The sequence below is a fragment of the Onychomys torridus genome, chromosome 11 (genome assembly GCF_903995425.1).
Source record: "Onychomys torridus chromosome 11, mOncTor1.1, whole genome shotgun sequence".
Taxonomy (NCBI): Eukaryota; Metazoa; Chordata; class Mammalia; order Rodentia; family Cricetidae; genus Onychomys; species Onychomys torridus.
In genome coordinates this window covers 15,990,874-16,013,224 of record NC_050453.1, presented here as the reverse complement: position 1 = coordinate 16,013,224, position 22,351 = coordinate 15,990,874, and the positions used below count along the sequence as shown (strand labels likewise).

The window sequence follows — 22,351 nt, the reverse complement described above, 5'->3', positions numbered from 1 at the left end:
GTGGTGGTGTACGCCTTTAATCCCAACACTCAGAAACAGGCTAGCCAGGGCTACATAGTGAGACCCTGCCTCAAAAATAAAATAAAATAAATGTAACTGTTGGGGCCGGGGAGATGTCTTAGTGGATGAGACCTTTAGCCATAGTGCTGAGCCAGTGGGTGGGCATGGGATGCAGGGAGGCATGGGGGTTACTGGAGCCTGCTGGCCAACCAGCTTAGCTAAAAACTGGGAAATGCCAAGTTTCAGTGAGATCCTGTCTCAAGGTGTCCTGATCTGGCCTCTGCATGTGTGCCCGAGTGTACACAAACACATACACACACAATTTTAAAATTAAAATTTTTTAAAAGGTTAGCTGATGTGGGGTTCCTTTACCAAATAAAGATGGGAGGCCTATGCCAAGCAGCCATGTTGAGGGCAGTCATGGAGATGGCTGTTCTGTAGGTCTTGGGAAAAGAAGAGCCTTACCAACAGCAGCCATGGCAGTTTTGCTCAGGGTGGATCTCTCGAGGGAAGCAGGGATGTAGCTTGCTCACATTTTGGCTTCCAGGAACACCAGGGGTGGGAATGGTTGACCCCTGATTTATGTAGCTCTCTAACTAGTCCCCGAGGACAACCCTGGGATCGCCCATTTTTAAATTGTACCAGATGGTGTCATTGTTGCCTCTTGTTTTTAGACTGCTTTTACATTTCTAGTTAGTTAATGCATCTTGACTGACGTGTTTCTTTACCAGGTTCCTTTCCGGTTTTAATTACATTTTGAATTTGCATATTTACTGCTCTTCCTGGACATCTGCATTAGCTACTTCATAAGTGTCTTCTCGTTGTTTTGGCCCTTTTCACTCCCATGATCTCACATTAACACTGTGTAGACCTGGAGTCTCAAACTGACACCCAGAAGAGCCAATCGGGTCATAAAAAGAAGTGAAATGACATGACTGTAGGGCGATAGAGATGTCCCCATATCGGTCTAGGAGTTTCATCTTTTTAAAACTCTCTACTCATGGCTAGAGAGATGGCTCAGTAGTTAAGAGCCCTTGTTCTTCCAGGAACCCAGGTTCAGTTTCTAGCACCCACATGGCAGCTTGAAATCATCTATAACTCTAGTTCCAGGGGATTCAGCCCCCTCCTCTGAACTCAGATTCCAGGTACACACATGGTGCATATACATACATGCAGACAAAACATTTATTAAAAATAAATTTAAACACACAAAACATCCATTAGGCCTGAGCATATATAGTGGCACACACCTTTAATCCTAACTTGGAGGCAGATCTCTGTGAGTTCAAGGACATTGAAACTACATAGGGGACCCTGCCTCAAAGGAAAGAGAAAGAGAGAGGGAGGGAGGGAAAGGGAGGAAGGAAGGAAGGAAGGAAGGAAAAGATCATACTACTAAGTCAAAGACAGCCCACCTCTCTGACACTTGCCCTGTTGACTTAAACTTCTGCCCTACAGTGTCCTTGTGTCCCCTTCCCGGGGCTCCTATAACTTCATGGAAATGCTGTGTACCTGACATTCAGAATTCTTGGTAGTCTGGCCCATCCACTTTCAGCATCATCTCCTACTGTCCTGTGTTTTCAGCTGCAGTCAGACTGGCCCCTTGTGGCCTCCAGACACACCTTGTGCATTCTGACCTCTGCTCCTTGCTGTCTGCTATGTCTGTTGCTTTGCAGGGATGAGCCACCTTCTTCCCGAGCCTCAGCATCCAGATCTTGCCCTTCAGTATGTAAAGTGCCCAGCACGGTGCCCAACTCCATGATGTTGCTGTTCTCTTGGAATGCTTTTTCTGAACTCATGGTGATGGCGGGGTGGGACAGCATTCCTCCTAAGGTCTTGTCCAGCTGGGATCTTCCCCACTTACTATAGGACACAGGCATACTTTCTTCTATACCAAGCTCCCAGGTCCTGAAAGATAAGGATCCTCTTGTCTACATCTCTCTGTCTCTGTCTAGCCTCTAACTGTATGCTGGGTGTACTCATTTCTCTCCACACACACCCCCACCTCCCACCCCCACACAGCAGGGGCTCCCTCCCAGACCCCGATTAGGCACAATCTCTACTACTTGATAGAGACCAGGGGACAGAGATCAAGTCCTTGTCTTCATGAGGCTTGCTTACTAGATGGATTATTTTAACTAAATTCACATAAGAATGAACAGTGTAGTTTCATATATTAGTAAAGGGGCCAGTGAATGCTACACTGCTAAAGGCAGCTGCCACCAAGCCCGATAACTCCATCTAGCCAACCCACACAGTGGGAAGGAAGAACTGATTCTGTCCAGCTGTCCTCTGACCTCCATGTGTGCTGCGGCTGGCATGCACCCCACACCCACACCCACAGTGAATAACAAAGTGCAACGTTAAAAATCTGTGAAATCATTCCAGCAGGGTGAGGGTTATTATAGACACTGAAAGTGGTAGCTCTCCACCCAGTCTTCTGGAGATGGAAAAGGCAGGGTGCCTGACACTCCCATCTCCTGTCTCCTGCAAGCAAGAGCTAGGGACAAGAGCAGCAGCCTGTGGCAGCACTTGATCTACATGTTTAGATGCACTGGAAAGTCCTCGCCTTTGCTTTTAACAAGACGCTTTTCCTTCTTAAGCATTTAGAAATTCAACATAGCGTATCTCCCCGAAATCTGTTTTCCCACTTGGCATATTCTGCTGCAATGTTCCTGGATTTAGCCTTGGGAGGCCCGAGCAAGCCACAGGCTTCTCTGTGAAATGGTTTTCCCACATTAACTGTCACCCCCAGGTCTGCCTGTGACAGTAGCCATGATATTAATCTCCTCCCAAAGATCTTCCATCTATCTTACAGCCGTCCTCCATGACAAGAATAGCCGTTAGTTAAGTACCTCTAACTGGGGAATACAAAAGATCAGAATTTCAGGTAGACAATATAAACAGCTTCTGGGAAGCCAAAAGCCTTGTACATCTTGTTTGAAAATTCCATTGATTTCACTCTAATGGTAATGAATACATACAGCACAAAGTAAAATCCTGACAGTACAGATCAGGTCTCAGTATTTCTTCACCCTGAGTTTGTTCTTAACTCTGCCCATTGCTGGCAGTGTGAACTCAGTCACGCTCCTGGGCTCTTTACATGGCTTTTCATCTGATAATGCCTGAAACCATTGTGAGGACTGAGCATGGCATCATGTGGAACTGTCTATAAAAAGCACACGTTCATGCATAGTGAAATCGCTGGCATTTAAGATACCCACATTTGCCAGGCGGTGGTGGCACACACCTTTAATCCCAGCACTCAGGAGGCCGAAGCAGAAGGATCTCTGTGAGTTCCATCCAGGCCAGCCAGAGCTGTTAATACAGAGAAATAGTGTCTCTAGGAAAAAAAAAAAAAAAAAAAAGATACACACAGTATAATAATGTGGCTTGTGGGATATTCATTCTCAAGTTGGAAGCCAAGCATGTGTTCTTGTTTAAAATTAACAAGCTTTGAGGTTCCAGATGAAAATAGTATAATTTTGATCCATTTCCTCCATAATCTGGTGAGAAGGTACTGCAGCGTGCTCAGCCCTCTTCTTCCCGTCAAGAATTGCAATTCCGGGTCACAGGATCATTTTTGTTTTGTGTGCTCTGGTCTACTGTTTAAGGTGGCCATGATTGCTGAGCAGGATGAGCTATTTATTTGCAGATGGATGTTTTCCAGCCCGGCATCTAGCAGAGTGCCACCAATTACAGTGATTATGGCTCAGGCGTTCTGAGCGGATGGGCTGGGTATATAGTGTTTGAGTAAGAAAGCAATTTGCTAATTGAAAACAGGAAATTAAATTTACCCTTATAGATAAACCTCTTTTGGAGATTTAAATTTTCTTTATTTTTTTTCTAGCATAGAGAAGGTCCTGGTCCTGATCCCCACACCATGAAGGGAAGGAGAGAGAGAGGGAGAGAAGAAGGGGAGGGGAGGGGAGGGGAGGGGAGGAAGGAAGGGGAGGGAAGGAAGGAAGGAAGGAAGGAAGGAAGGAAGGAAGGAAGGAAGGAATTAATTTGTGGGTAGGGTAGGTCTGATTTTGGCTGCCATGCTGTAGGAAGTAGAAATTCTGTTTCAGATAAATCCAAACTCTTTGTTCCAAACTATTACAAAAAACAAACAAAAAAACAACCCACAGAGGCACATCCTAAGGATTAGACTTCCTGCATCCAAGATTTGCCCTCCATGGCCCGCATCTCTCGTGCTCAGACCCACTGTGCTGTGGTCCCATGTATATGCCATAGGAACCAGAATATACACACAAAAGAAAGAAAAACCTAGAGTGGATACCCAAAGATACTGAGAGAACCTACCATGAGAGAGCACCGTCCTTCACTTCAACCGTCCCCACGGAAGGGAAAGGGCCGGAGCGGGTGGGGCAGGCTCGGAAACTAAAGGCTTCGCTGTGAAGAAGGGGAGGCCTGATCCCTAGCCCAGAGTCAAAGCAGATTCCACATCCATCTCACGCCAGTGCCTTCTCAGACTCCGCGCTGTCCTCCTTCCAAAGTCCCCTTAGTCGCTTGCCTCCTCCCCTGACGGCCTCCAGAGCCAGAGTCTCCTGGAAGTGAGGGGGGGAGATCACTGCCACACTGAGACCAGCCATTCCAGGGGACTTTCTCAGTCTGACATACATTTTAGTTTGTTTCTTAAATTTACAAATGCAAAATCAGTATCCCAGTGATACACGTAACAGTGCGCCTGGGCTCACCCTTCTCCCTAGCTCTTTGTGTACATGCCAGAAGAGGGTGTTAGGTCTCTTCTGTCCCTCTGTCAGATGTTGGCTTTATTTTCCTTGAAACAGTCTCTCACTGGACCAGGAACTTGCTGTTTTTCAGCAAAACTGGCAGCCAGCAAGCCCCAGTGTCTGCCTGTCTCCATTCCCCATCCCCAGTGTCGGGGTTACAGATGCATGGACACGCTCAGCTATTTACTTGGGTGCTGGGATCCAAACTCAGGTCTTCAGGCTTGCTCGGCATGTTTTAACACTTCTTTTGTTTTGTTTTGTTTTGTTTTGTTTTGTTTTGGGTTTTTTTTGTTGTTGTTTTTTGAGACAGGTTTCTCTGTGTATATAGCCCTGGCCTAAGTTAAAACTGTACCTTAAGGGCTGGCTAAAGGTTCAGCAGGTAAGGGCGCTTGCTGCTAAGCCTGATGACCTGAGTTCAATCTCAGGAGCCACATAGTGGAGAAAAAGAACTAACTCCTGAAAATTGCACACACACACACACACACACACACACACACACACACACACACACAGTAAGTGTGATGCACCTTAACTCCTTAGCTAGAGACGCATCTCGGTAATAGAATCCTTGCCTGGCATACAGTAGGCACTTCTGCCGTCCTTAAGAGGCCAGAGCAGAAAGATCATTTAAGTCCAGGAGTTTAAGACCAGCCTGAGAAAATAGCAAGACTCTCTATGAAAACAAAAAGAAAGCTTCCTATGGTAGATAAATTTACCACCGGCAAATGTGTAACAGAGAAATGTTTAATGAAAAAGATAATGAAGATTCCATGAGGCTTCTCCTCTTTACTCTTACACTTTCTAGAAATACAAAGGTTGCTGTTACATGTCTTTCATTAAAACTAATTTCCATTTCCCATCCCCCGCTTTTTAGGGTTTTTTGAAAATTATTTACGTATTTTGTACATGTGTGATACATGTGTATGAGTGCAGACACCCACAGGCCACAGGGCGTGTCCAAGTCAGTATTCTCCTGGGGTGGAAGCTGGGACTCTAACTCAAAGCTTGCACAGCAAGTGCTTTACCTCCTTAGCCCTCTCACCGGCTCTTTACATTCCCTGCTCTTTACAAACTCAACCGTGTGTCTTTGTTCTCACTTTAAGCAAGGTGCTTGTAAAATTGTTTTCCATTGTTTTATGAAGGAGTTCTCCAATGTTTTCTAAAGACAAATTTAAAAATCTATTCCTACACATATTTGTCCTTGTAAAAACAATTATATTTGTTTCTATATTGAGAGGAGCATGCTTGTGCCACAGTGTGTGTGAAGGGAGTCTGTTCTCTGTTTTCCACCATGAGTTCCAAGGATCAAACTCAGGTACATCTTCAGGCTTGGTGGCAAGCTCTCTTACCCACTGAGCCATCTTGTCAGCCCTGTACTTAGCATTTTAATGTCAGCCAAGTACCTTAGTTTTCTCAGAATAAGGGTATCTGAAATATGTGTTCCCTATAAAAAGACTAAATTGCTGACTTATTGATTTTTTTAAGATAATGGTTTCTATAGACCCACGTTCAGAGAACCCCAGTAGAAGACCATTTGTCTAGAGCTGTTTGCTCCTAAAAGCTCTGAATTATAAAAAGAACTAATGGGATCCGTAATTATCCAAGATTGCTGCCTGGAACTGGAAATCATATTAAGTACTTTATGCCATTGATCAGATAAATGACATTACAGTCAATCCTAGCTTACAGCCCCTGACATCACAGTGCTGAGCCCACGGTGCCCACCCACGTCCTCATCTGTGGCATGAGGCGAGCAGGCACCTCCTCCCAGTCGGCTGGGGTGTGCAGAAGTGAGCAGCTTCTTCCCCTCCTGCCTCTCCACACTGACCCTCTTCCCCCCTTCCCCCCACCCCTGCAGATTGGAGGCCTTTGCTCCTAAATAAATGGCAAGCAAGTGCTTTGGGTTTGAGGTAAGAGATGGCGTGTAGGAAGGAGGGAGGTGCGTGAAAATCAGAAGGCTGCCTAACAGCTGGTGGGGGCCGAAGGTACCTGATGTCACAGCTTCCCAGTTCTGCTTTAAAGCACCCCCCCAAAGCTATGCAAAATTTGAGTAGCTTCCAATTAAATTTACAAAAACAGGGGGTGAAGTAAGGGTAGGCACGATAGCACTGGGGAGGCTCAGAGAAGATCGCAAATCCAAGGCCAGCCTGGGCTATAGCAAGTTCCAAGCTGTAGTTAGAGTTTTCCTGCCTGGCCCAGTCAGGACAAATCTCTCTTACCCGCCAGTCCCACAGTCGCTCAGACCCAACCAAGTAAACACACAGAAACTTACATTGTTTACAAACTGTATGGCCGTGGCAGGCTTCTTGTTATCTACTTCTTCTATCTTAAATTAACCCATTTCTGTTAGTCTATACTTTGCCACATGGCTTGTGGCTTACCGGTATCTTTACATGTTGCTTCTCATGGCAGCGGCTGGCAGTGTCTGTCCTCCCCAGCCTTCTACCTCCCAGAATTCTCTTCTCTGCTTGTCCCGCCTATATTTCCTGCCTGGCTACTGGTCAATCAGCATTTTATTTATAGAGAGTGATATCCACAACACCAAGCTATCCTGAGCTGTAAGGCTAAGGAGACCCTTATCTGCCGGGAGGGTGGGGGGGTAAGAACCAGGGGTGCTGGTTAAATAGTTTCCTTCCTCTGCATACAAAGTAATGAGTCCTAGAAAACTGAGAGAAAGTCTAGAAGAAAAGTCCCCAGAAGGTTATGACTAGAGATCATTTAGTAATGTGTATTTTCCCTGAGGAACTGAGGTAACTCATTTGATGTTAAGTTTGCCACCACATATATCTTAAGGCTTGTGTCTTTATGTCTTAAATACTGTCACTGAGCCAGGTGTCACAGCTCATACGTGTAATCCCAGCATTCGTGCTAAGGCAGGGAAATTGCCACGGATTCGAAGACCCTATTGGGGGGGGGGGGGGGCTATTGTTAATGAAGAGAGCTGGAGCAGAAGTCACTGAATGGTGTCCTGTGCTTGCACGTGTAACTGTCACCCGTAAGTCCCACCCACCTTCATGTAACTGCTTCTCCCGATCTCCAACAGGCCGTTCCTGCAGAAGGACTAGTTTCCATATTAAAGAAGAGGAATGACCCACTAGGAGAGCATCCTGCCCAGATGCAGCCAAAGCCAGCTAAGCGGAGAGTGCGGTTCCAGGAAATAGATGACAACCTGGATCAAGGTGCGCTCGGCCCGGGTCTGGAGGGTTGGTTCACCAGCTGTGAGTGCCGGACAGTCGTGTCACGTGATGTTTGCTAGCAGGATTATGAGGGCTCTGTGGACTTGCTCTATCTTCTGGCAGAGAAACAGAAAGAAATCAAGTTAGAGCTTTAATTTTTGAAGGATTTTTTGCAGAAATAAATGAGCGAGTTGTAAAATTGACCTTGTGGTCTCCTCAGTCCAGAAGTGGTCAAAGTCTAAAACTCACCTCAGATTTTTTTTTTCCCTTTAGTATTGTCCTCTTTCCCTTGTTTCCTCTGTAGGGAGCCTGTTTTTTCTATTTTGTTTTCAGTGACAGATTAACGCCTCTTTTATCACGAGGCAGTCCCTCCTCGAATGGAAGCTGAGCGCCTCCCAAGAGAGTCTGCTCAGCCCAGTTGTCATAGAGCTCCTCTGTCCCTGGCCAGCACTGAGGCCATGCTCTCACAGCCCAGCTGCCTTGTGTGGTTGCAGATAGAGTTACCTAAGGCAGGAGTGAGTCAGGGAAGTGGGAACCAGCTCAGGGCTGGTCAGTGTGCTTCTCTGTGCACTGAGCAGTGGTATGAACACCGAACTGTGTTTCTAAGATGGCGGGAGAGCTGCCTAGGGTTTTCAGCTGGGAAGCTGAGGCCCTGGGAATGCTTTATTTTTATCTAAGCATCTTGTTGTAACCAGCACAGCCCCCATACCACACTCCCACCCCTGTGGAGTCCTCTGTCCTGACCACACACAAGGGCACCAGGGTCTGGAACTCTCAGGCCTCCTCATTCTTCACCAAGTTCCTCAGCTTCATCCTCCTCAAAATATAAAATAATAATCACTGCTCTGCCGCTCAGGACAGTGAAAAGTGTGTGAATCGGTCTCAGCGGTCATGAAACCTTTAGGTAAGGCTTACACGTGTGTAGGTGCAAACCTCACCACCTGCCTGGAGCTCCCTGAAGAGGCCCATCCTTCCACTCATCATACTGTGTCCTAGAAGTGTAACGTGGATGCTCATAGGTGATTTGTTTGTGTATGTGCATGGGTGTTTTGCCTATATGTGTGCCTGTGTACCACATGTGTGCAGTATCTGAGGAGGCCAGAAGAGGGCGTCAGATCCCCTGAAACTGGAGTTGCAGAGGGTCGTGAACCATCACATGGTGCCTGGGACTCAAACCTGGGTCTTCCAGAAGAATCTTCAGTGCTCTTAGACACCGAGTCATCTCTTCAGCCCCTCATAGGTGCTTTTACATTTTATGGCAGCCACGTAACAAAAGTAAAAATACATGAAATGTGCTGTAGTAGTATATTTCATTTAACTTAGTGTATCAAAAAGATTGCACCATGTGATTGATCAGTGTGGGAAAATTGCTGGTGAGATATTTCACATCCTCTTTCCCACACTCAGGCCTCCAAAGCTGGGATCTATTTCACGTTCACATTGCATCATTTTGTATCAGTCAGTCACAGCCACTCACGGCTTGTTCCCACTACAGCTCATAATGTATTTTATTTAAACAAAATAGATACTTTCAAATACCTAAATGGTATTAAAATGTACCTCCATGTACCATAGGGCTCAAGACCCTTATATAAGACGGCATATTGTTTTCATAGACTGTTCACACCCCCTTTGTACTTGGATGATGATTACTGGATTCACACCTGTGCCACAGTGTATACCTGGAGGTCAGAGGACAACTTCTGGGAGTCGGTTCCCTTCTCCCACATTAATTCATCCCAGGGATTGAACTCTGGCCATCAGGCTTGCAAGCCATGTCCTTAACCAGCTAAGCCATCCCACCATTTCTTCATGCATACTTTGTTTATTCTTTTTGCTTGTTTGTGTTCTGCCTTTTTGGAGACAGGGTTTCTCGTGTAATAGCTCTGGCTGTCCTGGAACTCGCTCTATAGACCAGGCTGGCTGCGAACTCAGAAATCCTCCTGCCTCTGCCTCCTGAGTGCTAAGATTAAAGGCGTGCGCCACCACTGCCCAGCTACTTATTCCTTATTAGAGAGTGTCTTGGGTCAGAGAGTTGGCTCAGCAGTTGAAGTCTTCCAGACTGCATATACTCCCTCATGAGTTTAAATAATTTGTAAGTCATTGTTGCATGGTATTGTTTAAGGGAATACAATGAGAAAAGAGTACATACTTCATATGGGTAAAATTTCTTCAGACTATTTGGTCCACACATACGGAGGATTGACTGTTGACGGTATGAAGAAGAAGCGGGAAGGGATACATAAACTAGGTTGCTAGCACAGATTAGCAGGCAGGGAGAACTGCAGGTAGAGGAAGAGCAGGTGAAGAGACTGGACCGACGAGGGCCGTGTGACGCTGTCTGACCCCTGTTCTCTTGTTTGCAGATGAAGTCAGCAGTGGTTCCTGCATCCTGCTCATCTTGCTGTGCATAGCCACGGTTTTCCTCAGTGTGGGAGGAACTGCGCTCTACTGCACTTTGGGCAACATGGAGTCACCTGTTTGTACAGACTTTGCCGACAACATGGACTTCTATTACACTAAGCTGCTGCAGGGGGTGGCAGGGCTCAAACACTGGGTCTACCTCTCCTAGCAGCAGGTGGGACAGGCGTGCTGACAGACGGACAAAGATGCAAACTTCCCAAACAGCTTTTATTTCAGGAGTCAGGAAACATTCCTCCTCCCCAGCAGCGAGGACCCCAGGACGGACATTAGAAACGGCAGCTTTAAACGCAGCCCAGAGAACTCTGTCAGAAAGATCCACAGAAGAAGGCTGATGCTGGTGTAGGCACTGGGGACGGAGGGAAGGCGCCATGGAGAGCACGCCTCTCCTTGCCGCTTGCTTGTGTAGTGAAGCACACTGAGCAGCGTCGTCGTGCGGACTGAAGGACACTCCTGGTTTACAGTTGTTGCTCCATAGGTGTCGCTTCCGGCCGCCACCATGCAATAAGTTACTTTGTAATCAGAGAGAGTTACCTTATGGTTCCAATGCCATTTTTTAGTTAATCTGGGAGCTGTATAATTTAAGCTTTGGGCATTACTCTAAATTCTCCATTTGTGAAATGGTTGTGTGGGTGCGTGTATGTCTGAAGCAGTTTCCACAAGCAGATATCCAGCCTAGAGTACAAAGATGACCTTTATTCTTTTAACTTGACTACAATGTGCAGGCACACATCTCTGGAGAAGGCTTACCTGTGAACTAGATAAACTGTAGGAATGTTGGCCTTGAGTTGAGAAACGGGCAGATCTGTGGCAATGAATTTGACAGGTCCGAAGGTACCGTGACAGAACTCCCAGGTCTCAGGTGAGATTCCGCTGTGGCTTCTCTGCCTCCTGACGCAATGCGTCCTGGTTCCACCGCTCAAGAGAGACGTACTGAGCAGTTAGTACATTCTGGAACTAAGACAAGGAATCCAAGTGAGGGGTAGTTCCTAGTGTGTGGGTGTTCATGTAAGATAAACCCTTACTAAGTTAAGTGAAACAGGACACCACACGTAACTGAGTAGTTGCAGGCCATATGCTCGGGTGTGTGGAATGTGTTTTCCTACCATGGGCTCATTTTGGTCCCCTGTCATGGGGTCATGAAGCGGAAATTCAATCATACCTTAAATAGACAAGTTTAAATGTCCAGTTTTGTTTAAATCTGTCGTTAGGTGGCCTTTCCTTATTTACGGTACACTGATCTAATGTTTAGGAAGCCTTGACTTTTTGTATTCTAGGCAACATCTTTTTTTAAAAAATCATGAATTATAGTTTTTTAGCAAGTGATCTTTATGTTCTGTTTTCATGTTAGAATCATTTGAAAGGAAAAGAGAGAAATTGCTTTGTAGTTACTGGCTGGCACAGTACCTTCCTTTGTGTTTCTGCTTATTTATTTGGACCTTGTGAATTTAAAGGGCTTTTTTGTATGAGTCGAGAGTATGTTGCTGAGCATGTATTTGGTCATCCCACCGCTACCTATTTAATTAGATACTTAGTGTTTTGATTTTCTGTTATTTCAGCTCCGTATATTTTAGCTTATTTTTAAATTGACATTTTATTTTTACTATAATACTGTGTGGCTTATCTCTTATCATGTCACCATAAACTGTAATATTTTCAATGGTTATAGATCAGAGTTATTTATTTAGAAGTATACAGAATACTGAAATTTAGATTCCTTATACCTAAGGCTGATTTTATTAGAAGATTATTTTAATGTCCTATTATAAATTTTAAGACTTTGTACTCACATCATGTGTAAAATAGGTCCCATTGTCCTGGTACTGCCATGAACGCTTCTGTGGGAGCTGTTAGTGAGGTGTCTGTGCAGGCCTCCTCATGATACACAAACATGTTCCCCCTCGTGATTTCTAGTTCCGGATTGGATGGCCCGTTTCTGACAATTTTATATCAAGAAAAGTTAAAATCTTCCTCCTGTTTGCCTACTTAGGTCACTCAGAGTCCTATGTGATCTCTGGTGTTATATTTACCTCTCGGCCACCTTGGCCACTTTTCTAAAACCCAATTTGTCCCAGGAGCCATCATCAAAAGAAAGGCCTGAAATAACACTTGGCTAACCAGGGGCCCCTTGTGTGTCAGAGGAGCTGGGGCGGTCACCAACTTCAGGGACCACAGAGTGATTGGGAGTAGGCCGACCTCTTGACTTAAAGTGGGCATGAAATCTCACCTAGAAACACTAGGGCACCTTTGAAAATGTAATAGTCATTCACTGCATGAACTGGAGCATCCCACCTAGAGAGGAGAGGGCGTTATCCCGTGCATAAAGAACTCACCTACTGTACTGAGGTATCATTTCTCCGCTCACTTGAAAGTGCTGACAACTATTTATAACTAGCCTTCCTAAGAACTGTGTTTGAGGGTGTCAAATCAAGCTTGTAATTTAAAATCGATACCAACAAAATGTCTCAGAGAATTTATTTATACTCTTAGTGTTAAGGGAACTGATTGAAAACAAAATATAATGTCAGAGTTGGTTCAGCCCCTAAAGGAGATGCCATCTATTTGGGGGAGGTCTTTTTTTTTAATTACATTTACTTATTTATTCTGGGAGGAGGCCACATGTATGCCACACTGTACTCTTAAGGAGTCACTCTCTCCTCCATCATTAGGGTCCAGAGATTCATACTTAGGCCGTCCACCTAACAGCAAGCACCTTCCCCCACTGAGCCCCTCTTATTGACCCTGTTGTGAAGATGTCCTAATAAGTCCCTGAGTAACAGCTTCTCAGCTTCTAAAATACTTTTTGCCTCTGCCTGATGTGGTAAACCAAACTCCGCTCTCAAGTGCATCCTTTTAGACTTGAACATCAAGTCTAAAGTCTTATTTTATCGAGCTGTGAATTGGGATGTGAGATGTGGTGAGGATCCGAAGTCTGAAGGTCAGGTTTATTTTGCAAGGGCAGACGTGATTTGGGTCTTCTGAATAACAGGACAACATGGCTGAGAGGAGCAGGGATAAAGGACCAGGAGGAGCTGAGCAGGGGACATGGAGGACAAAGACGTCCTTTGACTGCTGACCTGTTGTCCTGACACTGGCCTTTGTGGTCTGTGCTCCCCACACACAGGCAGCATTTCACTTTCTCTATTATCATTTATTAATATGCATAATGGGTTTCATGATGACATTTGCACATGTGTAGGCGGTGCGTTTTGAGCAGCTTCACTTCCTGGTATACTCCTGTCCCCTACTCCCATCTCCCTATCCCCACCCTCCGCCGATCCCTTCAAGAGGCAGTAGCCCTGAGTAACCCTCTCGTTTCTACGCGCACAGTTGATCTGAACTTGGTCTCACGTAGTGCTTTATGTGGTGTTTGTAGTACTTTAACATTCATTCACTCCATACCTGGACTAGCACACTTACAGCTCTCAGCCACAGGTCTCATGATGCCCAAGTCCACCACACTTTGTTTCTGTCACATGACCTGCACCTTCAGAGGCAGAAAGAGTGATTTTGGGGCCTGTGCACTTTAGCCTTGGCCTTCAAATAAGTAAGTAAGTACTTAGTAAGCTGGATATGGCTTTGTGCCCGGTGCGGAGACACATGTGTGCAGAACTTTGCGCAGTGGTGTTGGCTGCCCTCTGTACCCTGACACACATCCAATTGCCTGTAGTGTGAGCGTGGCCCCACCCAGCTCCAAGAACTAGTGTCTGGTCAAGGAAAGTAATTTGCCAAGAAGGAACCGATAGCAACAGGCCACCTGGGGGTAGGAACTAGAGTTCATCGTTTCCGGTCATGTGTCATGAACTGTTAGGAATAAGGGAGATGCCCAGCTACTGATAGGAAAGTCAACAGCAATCTTCCCTGCCAGCCTAAGGTCTGGCGGTTCCCAGCTTCACACCTGCATGAGCACGTCAGGAGTTCACAGCAGGCGGGCTTCCAGTGAAAACTTTCAGTTCGGAGCAGAAGCTCTGGGGCTGGGTGGAGTTCAGAAGTGGAGTGTTTGCCTCTTGAGCACAAGACCTCAATACTGGGCTCAAAACTCAGTGTCACAAAAGAAAAAAAGAAGTCTTAATGGCCCTGAATTTAAAACCACTTCACAAGGAAAACCAGTGCCAGAGGGTGTTGCCAGTCAGTCTGTCAATCATTTAAGAAGGAAATACCCATCTCACAAAATGCTCTTTTAAAAAGAAAGTGCTGCTGGTCCATTTTAGGAGGCCAGTATTGCTCTGGTAGCCAAACAAGATAAAGTAAGGATACTGGTGAACTTAAGACAGCAAAATCTTTTTCAGAAAATCGCTGATAGGAGAGGGTGGGTGTAGTTGGAGATCTTCTCTCCAGGTGCCACCAAGCCCCCCCCCCAGGTCCCATAACCCACGTATAAAATAATCACTCAGATGCTTATATTACTTATAAACTGTATGGCTGTGTCAGGCTTCTTGTTATCTACTTCTTATATCTTAATTAACCCATTTGTATTAATCTATATTTGCCATGTGGCCCGTGGCTTACCGGTACCTTACATCTTTTTTGTTATCCTTTATATATAACTCACATCCGATCCCACCAGGCCCTCTAGCACAAGATAATGATAAAATTAATAAATTATCGATTAAAAATGTGCTAGAGGCCTCAACATTTCATAAAAAAACATCATGCCAATAATAAAGGTTTAAAAAAGATTTTTCCATAACCTGACAACAAGCCAAGAAAATTGCAAAAAAAAAAAAAAAATGTCCTCCTTGTTCCTTCTACAATCAGACGCCATTACCAGCAGGATGTAATGCAAAGGGAACTCAAAAAAATAAAATCTGACAGATAGATATGTTTCACTTTACAGAATTTAAAAATTGAGAGGGAACACTCTAGGTGGGAGGACGACAGTCACTCTTGTCTTAAAAAAAGAGGAGTCTGATTACCTTAAATTGAACACAATGAAAAATCTCATCAGGAAATATTCTCAGCTCATCAGGTGAGGGAGGCAGAGAGCTCAGCTGGTGAGGTGCCAGCCTGGCAAGCCCAAGGACCTCAATTTGATCTCCACAAAAAAAAATGCGCTCTCATAATTCCAGCTCTAGGGGACGAGCCCGGGAGAATCCCTGGCTCTCTTGGCCAAGCAGCCTAATTGGTGATTTCCAAACCAATCAGAGACTCTGTCTCAAAGAAGGTAGACTGTGTTTGTGAAGGTGAAAACCCAGCCTGGGTTCCACAGTGAGACTCTATCTGAAGAAACCAGCTGAGGATACATAGCTCGGTATAGAGGGTTTGCCATTCACCAGGTCAAGAGTTCAGGCCCCAGGATGACCATAGATGTGACCAACACAATTCAAATAAAAACTGCAGCGATTTTCAGAAACTGACAGTTTAAAATGCATGAGATGCAAATGACCTAGAAAATAGTGGAATTATCAGAACAGAGTCGGAGGGCCCTTGCGCCTGTTTCCAAGGCTTTGTCCTACAGTTACCAGCTGGTGACCAGGGAGACCTCCACAAAGAGCCACATGTGCATGTTCAAGGGAGCCACAGGGAGCCAAGCCAGTTCATCAGGAAAGAAGAACCCATTCAACAAATAATGCTGGCAACAAGATTGCATGTGCAATTGGAAAAAATTAACATAAACAACAAAAATCTGAAGTGAATTGGTTTTAGGTCTAAAACCTGAAACTGTAGGGTAACTAGAAGAAACCAGGATCAACTTTGCTTGCCACTTTTACATGAAAAGATACTCCTTAGAGCTCAGAGTGTACAGACTATAAAAGGAACACTCGTAATTGGACTTTTTAAAATGAGCTTTAGGAAATTAGCACATTTGGTGAGGAAAATTAGAGGCAAATACTCAAATGGAAGAAAACAGTCACAATATTGTTTTCAGTTTCGTGGGCCGGGCAGCGGGTCCCTGCTGGTGTGTGTGTGGAGACTAGAGGACAGTTTCTGAGAGTCAGTTCTTCCCCTTCCACCATGTGAGTCCTGGGGAACAAACTCAGGTCATTGGGCTTGGCAGCAAGGGCCTCACCATGAACTTGTCAAAGACCTTGTAAATTTAGGGTATGTAAGAAGGCTCACATAATTCAGAATTATGACCACTTTGAAGTGCCTTCATGAGAGAGAATGTGTGAATGGCCAATGAGGACATGAAAATACACTGAGGATCCTTAGTCACCAAGAAAATGCAAATGACTGAGCTACCTCTGGGCACTTAGAGTCTCCAAACTGCCTGGGCAGACAGTACAAGGTTGATTAGTTCAACATAAGGAATTCAGGTATTGGTGATAGAGAACAAAGAGGAGGAGGATGGTCACCTCACTGGGTGTAGAAAAGTATTAAACAGCCTTGTGACTAGAACTCACGTTAGATGAAGATTAGGAGAAGATAGGAGGGTCCTTGAAGGGTTATGAGAATATGTGAGGCAAGGAAAAGTCCTTCTGTCCTTCAGAAGACTCCCTCCATTTCACCGCTGTGGCTTAATTAGAAAAACCAAAACCTCTGGTGACTTCCACAGACCTCAAATGTGCAAGGCCTAGCCACCCACTAGCTAACAGGGTGTTTCGATAAACTCATTAATTCCAAATGCCCCACCCCGTCCTAACTCTGTTTGCTGTTTGCAGATCCCTCTAGTTCCTTCTGGAATGCTGAGCTGCTGACTTAAGACAACACTGGAGCACGGTTGTCTTCTCAGCTCTCAGGAGGCTGAGGCAGGAGAATGGCCAGGTCTGGGCCAGCTTGGGTTACAATAGAGACCATGGAGATTTTTTTTTTTTTTTTAATTCTACGTGATGCAGCAGCTCACATTCCAAACCCAATCTAATAATAGTCTGTAAGGACAACACAGTGTCCCTCTGGATGGAACGTATTGATCAAAAGTGAGGTTTCATAATTTCATTGCTTAATTGATTTGGATCAAAGGTCAGGCAGGAGATGTGCACTTAGGAGCAGAAGTAGCTTACATCATCCCCTCACCCATCAGCATGATGGAGCTCTAAGTGGCTGGCTATAAACCAAGCAAGAAAAACACCCTGAGCTTCCAAGGATAGAAATAGGTCCATAAGTTGCTATGAATGAAGGTAATCTTTTTCCTTTTTTTGTAAAAGAATTTCTCTACATATCTCAGGATGAGTTGGAATGCTGCATAGCCCAGACTGGCCTCAAACTCAGAATCCTCCTGCCTCAGACTTCCGGGGAATTGTGTGCTCTGCTCTGCCTTTCTGTCTGTTATTGCTTCAGTGAAAATTGGTCTAGGAATAGCAATTTCACCAGCCCCAGAGAAGAGGCTGTCCCCACGTAAGCTAGTTTGGTAGAGCATAAACTCTGAAGAAAGGAAGCAGCCTTGGGCTGGAATCCGGATAACAAGTGAGGTCCTATTAACAAGCTGTTTAACCTTCTCCAGCCTCCCGCTTCCTCATCTATAGGATTTCTAACAACTTCAGAGCTAAAACCCTCTGTATTCTTTGGCAGTCTAATGCATTCTGCTTTCCCTCACCAAGAAACAACTTGGGTGGTTACATTTGCTGGGTGGAGCTGGAGTATTGCATGCGAATTCTCCAAAGCCACACGGAAGTGAGAGGCAGAAGCTGAAGACTGATGCATCGATTTTCAAACCATCTCCTGTGCCCATGGGCCACTTCCAAAAGCCTGCTGCCTATGGTTCCTTCTCTGGAAAGCTTGATGTGTTGTGTAGCCTAACCCTGCACTAGCTACGACTGGTTAGATTGGAGAGTGCCTTAGGGTGATGCAGCCCCTGATGTTTACATCTAGGGAGGCAGGTGACCTGGGTGAAGATGCATTTAGAAGGGTGTTTGGCAAAGAGACTCTGACAAGCAGGTCCTCTCTGACCACATGAGCCTGACACACAGACTCTGTCTAGCTCTGGCAGTGGAAGGAGCAGGCACCTTGCAGTGGCAGGGGAAAGCATGGAGCCAAAGGACCCAGGGACAGCAGAGCTGCCAGGGTAGACATCCTCAAGGTCTTGCCTCAAAGGTCACACAGCCAGTAAAGGCGCTTGCCTGGTAACCCGAGGACAGTGCTGAAATGTGAGAGGGCAGAACCGACTCCACACAGCTGTCTTCCAACCTCCACATGCAAGTCATGTCTTGTGCACACGCACAAATAATAAACACACTTTTTAAAGGTTTTTCTTGAGATTTACCTTTTTTCTTTATTTGTATGAGTGTTTGGCATGTATGTATGTATGTGCATCAATGCATGCAGTTCCTACTGCATGTCAGAACAGGCCAGAAGAGGGTGTCAGATCCGTGTGGGTGCTGGGAATTGAACCTGGGTGTTCTAGAAGAACAGCCAGTGCTTTTAATCCCTGAGCCATCATTCCATCTCCAGCACACACACACAAAAAGGTGTAAAGGGTCACCAAGGTGTAAGCAAACAGCAGTCTCCTTTCAGAAGGCTGGAGTGGGGTGACTTTTTCATTGCAAACGTCCTCCTTACACAAGGTCCCCTGAGAAAGAGACTGTTCCCTGTAAACTGAAGCCAAACTGCTCAGCAGTTTCCTGTGTAAACATTGCCTGGCTCTTTAGAATCATTTTATTTTACAGATACTGGGCAGTACAAACTCTGTCCAGTTGGCTCTGTTGTGTCCAGAACAAAGCTGTGATCCTAGGACTGTCGGTGACCTACTTAAGATCAGGAGCAACAGAAAAAATGGAAGAGTTTCCACTTCTGGTTGAGAAATTGAAAATACCCCCAGGAAGCTGAGATTATAGCACAGTGGGAGATTGTGTGCCTAGCCAGTTAGCATGCTCAAGGCCAAGGACTCCCTGCCTAATACCAAAAATATAATTGGGCCAGAGAGAGTAAAGGTACTCACTATGGAAGCTGACAAGTCAGCCCCTGAGGAGTGACCTCTGAGATTGTCCTCTGGCCTACATGTATGTATACACACACACACACACACACACACACACACACACACACACACACGGATACACACAACATGCACACACACACCCCAAAAATGAAAAAGTATGTACCTGAAATAAAAAAAAAAAAATCTGGCAAATGTGTCCCCACATCCTGTTGCTCTGGACACAGGACTGTGTGATCTGCTCTCAGGTTTCAGGCAACATCAGCTAAATACCTGTATGTGAGATATGGCATCAAGACCCATTTGTTATAGCTCCCGGGTCTTCTGTTGGCATTCTGGCTGCACCTGGATCCAACACTCGATTAATCGCTGTGGAAAAGGATGACAGGTAAACGACGGTATGCTCCCTACCCCACCTGCTGTTCCCCAGCCAGGCACATCCAGGCACATCCACACACTTGCATTTTCACTGGGAGAAACATCATCCCTCTTGATGAGACATTTGCTCTTCCCTGGCCTCTTCGTCAGAGGCTAATCCCATCTTGTGTTTAAAATCATTACTCGTAAATAGAAGTGCATTAGTGCCAGCCAAGTCCTGCTGGCCTCTCCTCTTCTTCAGAGTGATGAATTGGCGAAAGAGCGGGAAAGGGCTGGACAGGAGCAGGCAGTGAGGTCTCTGCAGAGCCTCTGGTGACATAGGACGCCTAAAACGGAATGAGCTGTGACCTGGGAGATCCCCTTCCTGGAGCTCTTTGGGCACCATGGAAAGTAAAAGCAAGGGCTTTGTTGATTTGTTAATTCTTATTGCACTTACTTATTTGCTCGGGGGTGGGGGGGGGGGGTGGGGAGTGGGGGGGGGGGGGGGGGCGCATGCGCAGATGTGGTTTGTATATGGAGGTCAGAGAATGTCTTTCAGAAGTTGGTTCACACCCTCCTCCTTGTGTAGCACTCAAGTTCAGGCTTCAAACACTTTTACCCGCTGGAACATCGAACTGACTGCTCCTCCCAGCAGATCCAAACCAGGGGTACAGCCCTGTCACATTTGCCTGCTCATCCACAAAGCCCCCTGAACTTGTCAAAAGAAGAACTGAAGGAAGGAGCTGGGGAGATGGCCCAGTGGTTGAGAGCACTGGCTGCTCTTCCAGAGGTCCCAGGTTCAATTCCCAGCTCCCACATGGCAGCTCAAAACTGTCCGTGACTCCAGTTCCAGGGGATCTGACACCTTCATATAGACAAATATGCAAGCAAAACATCAATGCAAATAAATAATAATAAATCACACACACACACACACACACACACACACACACATATATTTGAAGGAAAAGCCTGGGAGACCGCAGGATTTTAGAAAGCATGCTTGTGAGTGAGCACACGTGAGTGGTTTTCTTTCTTTTGCTGGTAGGGCATAAGCATTTAAGCCATCAATAACTTAAGTGGAAACAAAAATGGAAAATGTAAAGACTATAAAAACAAAAATTCCAGGTGGCTGACAGAGAAGAGAACAGACCTTGAACGGGCTCTGCCTTCCCCAACCGCACAGAGGCAGATCTCGTGGGAAACAGCCCCTCTGTGACCCCACGAGATGGCCATCTTAACTTCCAGAGTGTGCCACACACTGTACACGTGCAGGAGTTTAGGAACCACGTGCCTCTCCTCCATCCCTCCTTGCCTGTTCTAGGTCCTGTCTCTAATGCTATTTTTGCCTTCAATAATATTTTCAGTTCTTCTGTGGAATGCTGCGGTAAAAATGAAAAAAAAAAAAGTATTCTTACTTCGACAAGGACAAACAGGCAGGTCAGAATTCAGGCCTTAAGAGCTCCAGAGGGAAATCAGTTATCCATTCTGTGCCTTTTGGAGATGATGGCTTGTTGCCTCATAGGTCCAAAGACTTTCCAATCCAAAGACCCCAGAGAAGCCCACCAGGGGATAGAAGGCTCCACCCAAGGCTAGGGGCTGCACAAGAGCCTGTGTCCAGCATCAACATTTTCAAAATGACAGTTAAGGCAGGGGGAGGCAGGCATGGGCTGGAAGAATAGCTTTGTCTCCTCCAACAATGCTTCTTGAGTCTACAGTTAAATTTCCATAGTCCCTAATAAATTACCACAAGAACCACTGACAAGCCGCTTCAATGCCTGTCATCTTTCCCAAGTTTCTGAGTTGCTCTGGATAGGCTGCCACTGACCCCGAGAGCCAATGGCTGGGCTCTAAAACTGAGCACAAGGTGAGTGTCCCGGAGCTAGTCTTTAGCAAGTCGTTGACAAGCCAACTCCAGAGCCCTGTCTACTGAGGAGAGCGCCATTGAAAGTGAGGCTTCATTTCCAGGCATGGCCTGCCCCCTGTACTCCATGGACAGTGTTTACTAATCCTGTTTCGTCCATCCGGCCTTTGGACTAGTGCTGTTGGGGAGTGATGGGCTTGACTCCAGTCAAGTTAACATTCCTGTCTCTTTGGAAATAAGGCTTTATGCCTGTAAAACCAGGTTAATGCAGGGCCAGTCAGGCAGCTCACTGCTCCATCAGCCAGGAAATACCTCACATATCATGAGAATTTCAGTGGAAACATGACTTCTCTTTCCAACTATGGAGAGATGACGGAATCTTTAAAGGTGGGATCGTGGGCCGGAGAGATGGCTCAGCAGTGAAGAACACTTGTTGGTATTGCAGAGGACCCAGCTTAGTTCCCACATGATAGCTCACACACCGCATCTGTAGCTCACCCCCAATTCCAAGGGATCCAGAGCCCCACCTTGTGCACTGCATACATGTGGTGCACATGCATACATACAGGCAAAAGTTTCATATACATAAATGAAAATCATCTGTTTTAAAATATAACTAAATTTTTTTTAAAAAAATATTTATTTATTTATTATGTATACAGTGTTCTGCCTGCAGGTCAGAAGAGGGCGCCAGATCTCATTACAGATGGTTGTAAGCCACCATGTGGTTGCTGGGAATTGAACTCAGGACCTCTGGAAGAGCAGTCAGTACTCTTAACTTCTGAGCCATCTCTCCAGCCCTATAATTAAAAATTTTAAAGAGGGTGGAGGTGGCTGTGCACACCTTTATTCCCAGCACTTGTGAGGCAGAGGCAGGCAGATCTCTGAGATCGAGGCCATCCTGGTCAGAACAGAGTGAGTTCCAGGACAGCCAAGGCTACACAGACTTTTGTGGGAGGTCGTAAGCCGTTAAAGGTATATCCCT

General features: G+C 45.7%; 1 protein-coding gene across 1 annotated transcript in view; it reads left to right on the top strand.

Annotated features, from left to right (window-relative positions):
* Nucleotides 1-12,783, top strand: part of Cnst (consortin, connexin sorting protein) — an 86,727-nt gene extending 73,944 nt beyond the window's left edge. Inside the window, exons 10-11 of the mRNA XM_036202151.1 lie at nucleotides 7,780-7,915; nucleotides 10,279-12,783. Of these exons, the coding sequence (XP_036058044.1) occupies nucleotides 7,780-7,915; nucleotides 10,279-10,484 (342 nt within the window). The 3' untranslated portion in view covers nucleotides 10,485-12,783. The remainder of the gene's footprint in view (nucleotides 1-7,779; nucleotides 7,916-10,278) is intronic.
* The last annotated feature ends 9,568 nt before the right edge of the window (nucleotides 12,784-22,351 follow it).